The sequence below is a fragment of the Berghia stephanieae genome, chromosome 6, assembly GCF_034508935.2.
Source record: "Berghia stephanieae isolate SIO BIC M18660-M18661 chromosome 6, UCSD_Bste_1.3, whole genome shotgun sequence".
In the NCBI taxonomy this organism is placed as follows: domain Eukaryota; kingdom Metazoa; phylum Mollusca; class Gastropoda; order Nudibranchia; family Aeolidiidae; genus Berghia; species Berghia stephanieae.
In genome coordinates, this window is record NC_088365.1 from 37,898,257 (window position 1) to 37,910,931 (window position 12,675).

The 12,675-nt window shown below is 36.5% G+C and overlaps 1 protein-coding gene across 2 annotated transcripts in view; it reads left to right on the forward strand.

Annotated features, from left to right (window-relative positions):
• LOC144974990 (importin-9-like) overlaps positions 1 to 11,275 on the forward strand; it is a 119,979-nt gene extending 108,704 nt beyond the window's left edge. For both annotated transcript variants that reach the window (XM_078918606.1, XM_078918607.1), the window contains exons 22-25: positions 6,677 to 6,792; positions 7,144 to 7,249; positions 9,335 to 9,408; positions 11,012 to 11,275. In XM_078918606.1, the coding sequence (XP_078774732.1) occupies positions 6,677 to 6,792; positions 7,144 to 7,249; positions 9,335 to 9,408; positions 11,012 to 11,128 (413 nt within the window). In that variant the 3' untranslated portion in view covers positions 11,129 to 11,275. The remainder of the gene's footprint in view (positions 1 to 6,676; positions 6,793 to 7,143; positions 7,250 to 9,334; positions 9,409 to 11,011) is intronic.
• Positions 11,276 to 12,675: the final 1,400 nt, after the last annotated feature.

Genomic DNA, 12,675 nt, shown 5'->3' on the forward strand with positions numbered 1-12,675 from the left:
TTTTCCACTTCCTGTTCCCCACATACAGCACCTCCGTCTTATCATCATTCAGTTTCAGTCTGCTCTCATTCATCCATTTCTTAACACTTTGGATACAATTTTTACTATTGGCTGATACTTCTTGTAAATTTCTCGTATTGGAAACGCAGTACAATTGCGTATCATCAGCGTATTGATGGTAAGACAGACCAAAACTTCTGATGATTTTAGACAGAGGGCCAACGTACAGAACAAAAAGAACGGGTCCAAGTACTGAACCCTGGGGAACCCCACAATCAAGAAAGATTTCCTCAGATCTATATTCATCCACCGTAATAATCTGAGCATTAGCACCCTAAAATATGGTATCCATTCTCCTCAATAAAACAGACAAACTCAACACGTCTGATATTTCTGGCTATAAATTCAATTTTCAACATCTTAACCATCCCGACTTAATACTGTTTTGAGGAGAAGGGTCATAAATGGTACTCAGCCACAATACAGACATCAATCCTTCAAATCACATTATGTTTTGATGCATTGAAATATAACACTTATTACAAATATTTAGACAGACTGTTAGTGATTAGTTTTCACCAAATGATACGAATCAGACAGTCTGTTAGTGATTAGTTTTCACCAAATTATATGAATTAGACTAACAAGAAAATCAAATGAGGAGGAAAGTACCAGAAGAAATAGAGAATAAAAGTTTCACAGTGATGGGGCTCGAACCCAAAACCTTACTGGTACGACAACTCCGCCTGGCCATGGAGAGCGTGGCTCTACTGTCCGAGTTATCCACCACTCAGAAAAAAGTGGTATCAAACCCTATGTCTATCGAACTGCTCTCCCCGACTTCTTGAGGTCCTAGGTTCAACACACAAACGCCAGGAAGTTTGTTAGCCAGCATTTAAGCTTAATTTCCATATTCTCAACTCAAACATGTAACATAGAAACGATTGAAACATTGAGTAAACTCCAGTCAGACCATAAGCCTTGATGTTTACACACAGTTTTGTGTATTGGTATGTTTATTTTGGTCAACAGATATTATTTTACCTAAAAGCATGGTATCAATTCATATCTAAGAACTCTACTCATTCTGTCCACTCATGTATGTTTCTTTAGGGGCTTTATATACAGAGTGAGTGTATAAGGAGATAACATACATGTCAGTGATTAATTTTACATTGAAGATATAGCAGGGCTTGTTAGTTCAAAAGAATTCAGACCATAGCAGGGTTTGTTAGTTCAAAAGAATTCAGACCACAGCAGGGTTTGTTAGTTCAAAAGAATTCAGACCATAGCAGGGTTTGTTAGTTCAAAAGAATTCAGACCATAGCAGGGTTTGTTAGTTCAAAAGAATTCAGACCATAGCAGGGTTTGTTAGTTCAAAAGAATTCAGACCATAGCAGGGTTTGTTAGTTCAAAAGAATTCAGACCATAGCAGGGTTTGTTAGTTCAAAAGTATTCACAGACACTTCAACCACCACATCATCATCACTACCACTACTACAACCACAACAACCACAGCATCCTCACTAACACTACTACTACAAGCTCATCATCACCATCACTACTAATTGAACAACCATCTCCACCATATTATCCTCACTACCACAACCACCATCACCACATCATTATTACCTTTACTACTATAACCACCACCATCCCATCATCATCACGACCACTACTACTGCAAACATCACTACCACATCATCATCATGACCACTACTACAAACAGCATTACCACATGATCATCACTATTACTACAATCCCACCATCCCATCAACCAAATCATCATCACTACTTTACAACCACCTACACATCAACATCATCATCATCACTACCCTACTACCAATACCACCACATCATCATCACTACCACCACTACTATAACCACTACCATCACTTCATCACTACCACTTCTACAACCACATCATCATCACTACCACTATTACTTCAACGATCACCACCACATCATCATTACTACCACTACTACCAACCACCACCATCACATCATCATCACTACCTCTAGTACTATAAGCACCACCACCACAGCATCCTACTTCACTAACACTACTACTACTACTACAAGCTCATCATCACCATCACTACTAATTGAACAACCATCTCCACCACATTATCCTCACTACCACAACTACTACAACCACATCATTATTACCTTTACTACTATAACCACCACCATCCCATCATCATCACTATCACTACTACTGCAAACATCACCACCACATCATCATCATGACCACTACTACAAACATCATTACCACATGATCATCACTATTATTACAATCCCATCAACCAAATTATCATCACTACCATTACTACTACAACCACCACCACATCATCATCATCATCATCATCATCACTACCCTACTACCAATACCACCACATCATCGTCACTACCACCACTACTATAACCACTAATCACATCATCACTACCACTTCTACAACCACATCATCATCACTACCACTATTACTTCAACGACCACCACCACATCATCATTACTACCACTACTACCAACCACCACCATCACATCATCATCACTACCACTACCACTAAAACCACATCATCACTACCACTACTACAACCACAACATCCACATCATCATCACTCCCATTATTACTACAACTACCACCACCACATCATCATCACTATCACTACTGCTACAACCAAACCACCACATCATCACTACCACTACTACTATAACTACCACCACATAATAATAATAATAATAATAATAATAATAATAATAATAATGATAATGTTATTTATATAATAGCGCTCAACTTCCACATAAGTGCTCAATGGCTTTACAATTTTAATCGTCGTTCAAACATTCATTCTTACAACCAACAACAACAAAAAAAAAGTCCAGTTATACTGTGGAACTTGTCAGTCTGAACTTCAAACCTGGAATAAAATAAACTTAAAATTTAAATTATATTTTAAGGCATATTCTTAAGCTCTGGAAAAAAGTTCTGTTTTAAGATGGTTTTTTTTGAAAGACTGACTATCCCTAATCAGTTTTATATCTGGGGAGAGTGCATTCTGCAAGATTACTGAAAAAAAAATTATTACTAAGGGATAATCTGGTTTTTGGGACGATTAAGAGTAAGAGAGAGTCTTCAGCCGACCTTAGTGGCTGTGTTGGATTATAATGTTGACATAAATTCATGAGATACACTGGAGCTTAATTATTTATGCATTTATGAACAATCCTTTCACTAACACTAACTGGCAGCCAATGGAGATTATATAGAATTTCTATTGTAGGGTCATTGGATTTTTAATCAGCTTTGCGGCTCCTTATTGAATATTTTGCAAATGTATCATTTGACTGGTGCATCACCTAAAAGCAGTGAATTACAGTAGTCATACAGGCTGGTTACCAAAGCATGAACAATAATTTGTGTAGTGCTCTCATCTAGATGTCGAATTCTAGCAATATTTCTGAAATGATAAAGGCAAGATTGGCAGGTTTTGTTTTGTGATTCTGCATTGAAGCATCAGAATCAAAGAATGAGCCAAGATTTCTTGTCCTGGATGAAAGGCGGAATAGAGTTGCGTGTCATCAGCGTATAGATGGTAGTTAATACCGAATGAATTGATGATGTACGTCAATGGTGCAGTATAGACAGAAAATAGGAGTGGTCCCCTGAGGCGAGGTGATTTGAATGGACTGTTCTATTTTAATTGTATGCTGAAATCCATTTCAAGGAGTCCCATTCGTTCCAAAGTGTTTCTGCAATCGCTGAATTAATTTGTTTTGATCGACTGTGTCGAAGGTCACACTGAGGTCCAACAACACACATTTACCCTGGTCCATAGAATTAATTATGTCACTGCGGACACGTAACAGAGCGGTTTCTATACTGTATCCAGTACAGTATGCCGATTGGAAAACTGGCAGCATATTATGCGTTGTCAGAAAAGTCATTCAATATTTTTGCTACTAGTTTTTCGATGAGTTTGGAAACGAAGTGCAGGTTGGAAATTGGTCTGAAATTTCCGATCCAGTGACGATTTCTTTAACAAAGGCCATACTATGGCATGTCTGGAAAATCACCATTTTTTAGACTTGCGTTGACAATTGACATGATTAACGGTACGAGTAGTTCTTTGAACTTTTTGATCAGCCATGTTGAAACATTATCGAGAGAACACGTTTTATTTGGGGCGACTGATAATATTTGACGTATCTCATTTTCGGATGCAGGATCAAAGTATGATAGTGGTTTGTTGTTGCTTTGATTATCTTGTGAAATTATTGCACTTTGCACTTCTTGACTATCGAGGTCACGACATATCTTTGCATCTTTGTCTACAAAGAAAGTTGAAAACGTTTCAACCAGTTGTTGTGGGCAGTTTGATGTGGGTAATTTTGATATTGATGGCTCAGTTCTTATCATACGATTTATTAATTGAACCTTCCTTTCAAATCTTTTTTTTCTGTTTGTTATGGTATTTCTCATGTGGTTTTGTTTACATTGCGAAATTAATTTATTCGTCAATCATTTGGTAACCTTGTAGATTTGCCTTTCTTCGTCTAATCCAGAAGCTCTCCAATTTTTCTCTGCTCGTGTTTCGCTTTTCACTACTACTACAACCATCACATCATCACTACCACTACTACTGCAACCACCACCACCACATGATCATCACTGCAACTACCACTACTACTACTACAATCACCACTACAACATCACTACCACTACTACAACCACCACCACCACATCATCACTATCACTACTACTACAACAACCACCACTACATCATCATCATCATCACTACCACTACTACTACAACCACCACCACCACATCATCATTACCACTACTACAACCACCACCACCAAAACCACATTATCATCACAACCACCACTACCACAATATCATCACTACCATTTGTACTACAACCACCATCACCACCACATCAACAACACTACCACCACTACTACAACCACCACCACATCACAACAGTCTGAAACTCCTGTGAGCCAAATTTAAAGTTGGCGTCTCTGACTACTACTACTACTACTACTATTACTACTACTACTACTACTACTATTACTACTACTACTACTACTACTGCTATTACTATTACTACTACTGCTATTACTATTACTACTACTACTACTACTACTGGGTGGGGTTCCTGACCTCCCATAGTGGGCTTGCTGTGTCTTCTATCCCCCAGTATCTTTTTTCCAATTGCTCTCTGTCTTTGTATTGGAATGAGATAGATTACTTAGTTTTGTCCTGACCCTGGCTTGAATCCTTGGCTGGGAGGGAAACAGTCGAATGTGTCTAGTTTTGAGAGATGTTATTTTTTTCCTTGTAAATCATCTCTCTGTTATGTACTGTTATTATTATTATTATTATTATAAATTATTTTAAACATATGATTTGTAAACATTTGAGTGTATTCCTCTTAGTGGGATTTTGTGCCGGTGAATGTGTGAGACTTTCAGGTGATCTCAAATTGAGTACACTGGTAGTGTGCTTTTGGAATCTGCATGTGTTCCCTATTTGAACTAATTTCCCTTTGTCTTGCTTTTTCCTCAAGTTTTTTAAATTGTACCTCTAGAATGTTTTTACTATCCTTCCTTTTTACTGGCACTGATATGACCTAAATGTGTTGCAAGTGCCGTAAAACCCTTAAAAACAACAAACTACTACTACTACTACTACTACTAATGCTGCTTCTGCTGATACCACTATCAGCAATGCTGATTCTGAGCGGGTCTTCTACAACTCAAAACCAAGATGATCTCTCGAAATTATTCTCTTTCTGCCCTCCTGACCATTTGGTCAAGAAGCAGTAGTGTATATTGTATTATTTTCAAGGTGGGCGCGAGTGGGAGGAGTCGTGTACACATGTAAAAGGTGTCATTAGTTACTTGTAAACAGTGTGATTATTATTAATAGAATTAGTGTGTAGTGTTTTATCTCTTAGGAATAACAATGACTTTCATACATGTATATACATTTATTCATCATTGCTGACGTCACCGTCTGTCACTGAGAGTCACTGGTATGTCAATATACGTTCCGTAACGTTATACTGATTTCATTTTCCTACTGATTTTATTATTGCCTGTGGCAGGTCTGCACCAGTACACCATCACCACTATTACCTCTAATACCCTTATTACCGTATTAAGCTCTTGGTATGCGGGTGGTTGGATGGGAGCATCACCCTTGAATCATATACCTATGATGTTCGCATGGGTGTACGATCTGATAGTGATGTCGTTTCTTCTTCTCTTTACTAGCCTATCCTGCTTCTTTGGTTTGTGATTGTATTTTTGACAGGGGATATTTTTTTTTCTGTAAATCTTCTGCCTGTTTGTTCTTGGTTATTTATAATTTAGCTTATGATGTCTTTAGGTTATGATTTTGATTTACATTTGTACTATTTTTGTTAGATTGCTTGTTTTTTTGTTTCAGCGGTCTCTCATATAACCTCAATTGTGTTGGAAGAGACCTAAAGCAACAAACAAACAAAAAAAACAAAAGCTCTTGGTATTAGACCATTTTTTAAGACTACTATTGTCCGACTTATTGTTCCTGAAATTTTGCCTGATTTACCAAATCCTCAAATACTTACCAAAAATGTTGCATATTGGAAAACCATGTAAATAATTAATTTTGTCTGATTTTGAAACAGTCCCTGAACAGTGGACCACCATCCCAGCCCTTGTGAAGATTTACAAATTGCTTATCCATGAATTGTCCAATGCCATTGAGGAGAAAGTTGCTTTCAAGGAATGTGAAGATGAAGATGTATGTTGAGTGCTTTTTTAATAATTTTTTTGATAATTATTTTGAGTAAGGGTCAAATTTTACTTGCATTGTGCCTGTGATTGCCAGAGTTCTGGTAAATTCTAGATCATGGCCTATCCAATTCAATAAAATGGATTCGATGACTCTGCAATGGTGATCATCATGTCTGTGATATATTGTAATTGATATGAGAATTCTACTCTTTTCCTCCTGATTTTTTTTTTTGTTTTTTTTTGAAAGCTCTTATATCATAGATTTTACATGGTTGATTTCGATGATTATGATGAAATTATAACAAATGGATGTCAGAATGATATTTGGAATAATTTAATAAAAGTCTCTTATTTTCAGGATGATGCTGATGATGAAGATGACGATGGTGAAGAAATAGATGATGATGATTTTGCTGTGAAGGGTCAATCTCTGACAGAGATGTTGGATGGCCTGAATTGTGAAGGTGAATCACATTAATTGTGATAATGCTTGATAATCCCTACATGGTGTGCTTATAAAAATGCAAATAGGCAGTTTGGTTATTTTAATTTTATCAAATGTATCATACTGACCTTGGTCGGTATTGGTGAGTTGATTTTTTTAAAAAGATGGGAGTATTAGTTGTTTAAAGGCAACAGTTAAGGGAAAGCTAGATGGATATACAGTGCAACACGCTTTCGACAAATTCATGGGTTCAAAAATTATGTCCTTCATTGTCTATGTAAATTTTTCATGTCAACGGTTTCACGGTTTCAATGAACGAAACTGAGACAACATTGACCTCCACTTCCCATGAAGAGAAAGAAAGTTGAGTTATACCATAGCCTTCATGAACTCATAGCCTGATTTTGATTCAAGATGACAATCACGAAAAGAAAGTTAATTACTCTGAGTTGTATTCAATTGCTCAATCAGTTTAATATTTGGTTAGTGTCATGGTATAATGAGCTAAGTCGACTACATTAATAAAATACAGATGTTATAAATAAGGTCACCAGAAATTAATAGTTATTTTTTTAAAACAACAAATGACACGTTGGTTTAAGATGATGTCAATATAGAAAGATGAAATTTAATGAAATGAATGTTATTATAAATAAATAATGATTACAGTTACAAATGATAACATAAAAATATTACGTAACTTCTGTGATGTTGAGGATAATGTTGTATGGACTTGTGAGGTCCTACTTCCAGACAGAGAGTACTTTCGGTAAGATCTGTATCCGACAATCTTGACAGCTTGTGGCTAGCAATGGTGACCAATGAAGCTCCTGCGTCTTGATAGTGGAATCAAATAATGGAGTTTTCCACCAAGTCCCGATAGTAAGATATAAATCTTTAAAATACAAGTGATATCAGGTGGAGTGATCTGGCCGTCAAGGCATAAGTTTTTGAGAGAAGTGAGTAAGGAAGATTAAATCAATCAGCTTTTATAATAAGTGGCTACGTGACAAAAGATAGAAAAGTATTCACTAATTTGGAAAGAATTCAAAGAGAAGGCTGTTAAAGGAATGATAATCTAATATTAGAAGGTAAAGTATTTCTAAGTCTACCGAAGTATAGATCTTATGTTTATATTATAAAATCAAAGTAATAAAATAAATGTGAATCATCGTTATGTGACAGTCAGTCTCAGGTATAGCCTATCAAACCCACAGATTGTGAGTGTTTATCACAAAATTTGACACACTGATAAAGGAGATATTTGGCATGTATGCACAGATGTTGCATACATGCCGACTTTTTCGTAATTTTACTTTTTTTAGACAAATTTCATCGCCAAATACGAAATTTTATGGAAAATTACGAATTTTTAATTCTTAGTAATACTTAAATGATAATAATAATAATAATGATAAGAAGAACAACAACAACTACTACTACTGCTGCTACTACTACTACTACTACTACTACTACTACTACTACTACTATTACTGTTACTACTACTACTGCTACTACTACTATAATAATAATAATAATAATAATAATATTGTGGTTACACAATTTCAGAAATTACGAATTTCCTTGTCAAATTACTAAAAAATGACATTAAAAATTACTAAATTTGAAGTTTTCAATTTGGCATGTCTGCCTGTGTCAAAATGTTCACAATCTGTAGGGCTTATTGTTTCCGGTGACAAGCCATGGATTGCTTTGATCTCAGGCTATAAATTACAAAGATAGTGAGGACAAGTGCCCCCCCCCCCCCCCCCCCCCCCCACCCTTCCTTATTCCTGCTATCCATATTTCTTCTCAGGCCATCCTGTGGACTGTATGGTATAGCGAAGATTTGCTAGAAATATTTTCATATAGATGGTCTTTTCGAGAAAATTTTTCAGACTTTTTATATTTTGGCAAAGGACATCCCTGACCCTTGTATTACAGCTACAAACTGATATTAATGAATATGAAAAAAAGAATGCTGAATGTAGATTACCTTGCCTCAATTTAGTGGTTTCTTTTTTTATCTTCTAATGTATTCGTTTAAAAAAAAAATAATTTTGGACCATTACAATTGAGACATTTTTGTATTCAAATTTTTTAGATTTAATCGGAGAGACTGAAGAAGATGATGATCCAGATATAAAGAATGACCCAAATAACCAGATTGACATTGAAGTAGGTCAATTCATGCCTCAAGTGGACTTCTCCCCCCTCTTCTCATCTCTTCTCGTACTTCTCTCTCCTCTCCTCTCCTCTCTCTCTCACTCTCTCCTCTCTCTCTCTCTCTCTCTCTCTCTCTCTCTCTCTCTCTCTCTCTCTCTCTCTCTCTCTCTCTCTCTCTCTGAAAAAATGCGGACATTTGAAGAAGTTAAACTGTTCAAGGAAGCTGTACTCGAATCAAAACAGTAGAAGCAGGTTCTTCAAACTGCCAATATTTCTGTTCATTTGAAGGCATAGTGGCCAACTGTACTTATAAAATCAGGAGTCCCAATTTGGTAAACTGGAGGAAAAGAAGAAAAAAAAAGGAATAAATATATAACAATGAAAATTTGATTGTTTACCATGCACACAACTACCACTGCCACCACACCATTGTAACTACAACAACCAACACATTATCACCATTTCAACCACCACACCATCATCACTATTACAACTACCGCGTCCACAACCACCATCACATCATGACATCATTACAACAACCACCTTCATGACATCATTATCACCACTACCACTACTATAACAACTACCACCACATCATCATTCTTACCACCACTACTACAACTACTATCACGTCATCATTCCTACCATCACTACTACAGCAACAACCACCACATCATCATCCCTACCACCACCATAACTCCTACCACATCATCATCCCCACCACCACCACTACTACAACAACTACCACCACCACATGATCAGCCCTACCACTACTACAACAGTTACACCACATCATTATCCCTACCACCACTACTACAACTACCACTACGTCATCATTCCTACCACCACCACTACTACTACTACCACCACATCACCATCCCTACCACCACTATTAGCTATAACAGCCACCTCCACATCATCATCCCTACCACAACTACTACAACTCCCACTACACCATCATCTCTATCACCACACCACTACAACAGCTATCACCACATCACCATCCCTACCACAACTACTACAATTACCACCACATCATTATACCTACCACCACTTCTACAACTACCACCACCACATCATCATCCTTACCACCACTACTACAACTAGGATCACATCATCATTCTTACCATCACTTCTACAACAACTACCTCACATCATCATCTCTACCACCACTACTACAACCACTCCCACCACCACACCATCAGCCATCAGCAAACCATATAATTTGGAAATTGGGTAAGCTGTTCTCTGTCACAATGGTTGGAGAAAAATGTCCTCTTTTTTTTGTGGTCAGTCATTCTCACCAGTGGTGGTGTTATCTTGGGGAGTTATCCAAGTAATAATATTATTAAACCAGTGAGTGAGTGCAAGCATATTAATAACTGTACTAATAATTACCTCTAATGCTATTTTAAACATATTATGCTCTTGATATCAGACGCCTGACTGTCTTTTAAGTCATTACTATTGCGCAAACGTATTGTTCGTGAAATTTGAGGTTTTAATATCATGGCTGTCAAGATGTCCGTTTTTGAGAGAAGTGAAAAATGAAATTTAAATCAATCAGCTTATAATAAGTGGCTACATGACAAAGTTGTCTTCTTCTTTATTCCAGATGTATTTGAGGGAGTTTCTGACCAGTCTTTCAACACAACCTTGCTTTTCCATGTTTACCCAACATCACAACTCATCTGAGGAGCAAGTCTTACAAGCCATCAATATCAATTTGTGATTAGTTAATCCTGTTTTTAAAGTATCTGCTATGCACATACTTTTCCTTGTGAATCTACTTCTCAAATTAAGTTAATTAAATTGAATTACATGTAAAGCATTGTATCTTTTTTATATAAAGTAGAGTAATCACTTCTAGCAATTTTTCCATTTGGATTATCTGATTTTATTACAGTGATAATAATCTTCTGCCTGTGTGGGCAGAGAAGTACTCACTGTGTCTTCTATCACCCTACATCTGTTTTCCAATTGCTTTCTGTCTTTGTCTTGGAATGAGATTACTTAGTTTTGTTTTGACCCTGGCTGGAGTCCATGACTGGGAGGGAAACAGTCGAATGTATAGTTATAGTTTCGGGAGATGATATTTTTTTCCTTGTAAATCTCTCTGTTATGTACTGTAACTTTTTTTAAATAATTTTTTTTTAACATATGATTTGTAAACATTTAAGTGTATTCCTCTTCATGGGGACCTGTGCTTGTGTCGGGATGAGACTTTTAGATGATCTCAAACCATGCACAATGTGAGTGTGCTCTTGGAATCTACATCTATTCCCTATTTGTGCCATTTCCCTTTATCTTACTATTCATGTGTGCTTTTAATTGTAAATCCATAGCTTTTTTACTATCCCATTTTTTTCCTTGCTACTGGCGCTGAAATAATCAAAATGTGTCGCAAAACCCTTAAAAACAAACAAAACAATAATTTTCCATGGAGAAATGGAATTCCATGTTTTTAGGATTATCTAAAAAATTTACGCTGCTTTTGCTTTGTTAAATATTATAAATGCAAAAAAATAAGAATGTTGAATTGATATGGGGGGGGGGGGGGGGGGGGCTATCAATAGTTTAAGAGCTAAAAAAACCTTTAAATCACGATTTGTAACTTTCATGCATAGATGACATTTTTCAGTTATATAAACATCATTCATTTTTAATTTTCGGTACATATTGCCGTTTCAAATTAATAATGGTAGTGCCTACAATGTTCCCTTTCAACATTCACTTGACTTTTCCATATTTTTCACATGGCTGAGAATCTTCCGCCTGAAGGCAGAGATCTGCTTAAATGCTGGTTCATCTCTGCCTTTCACCATCATAATACCGCTTTTATAAAAAAAATAATTAAAAATTGTGAATTAAAAAGGCTCACCACAACCACGAAATCAAAATCTCAACCACCACTACAGCAATCACCCCATCATTAGAAAACCGTCACTATTAAAACCACCACCTCATCATCATTCCTGGGTGGGGTCTTTGACCTCCCATGGTGGGCAGGGGGTCACTTGCAGTGTCTTCTATCCCCCAATATCTGTTTTCTGAGTTGCATTCTTTGTCTTGGAATAAGATTACTTGATTTTGTCCTGACCCTTGCAAGAGTTCTTGGCTGAGAGGAAAACAATCAAATGAATTGTGTTAGTTTTAGGGGGTGATATTATTTTCCCTTGTAAATCATCTCTCTGTTATGTACTGATAGTTATGTTTTTGTTTTTAACATATCTTGAAAGCATTTGTATGTGTTCCTCTAAGTGGGATCCTGTGATGGTG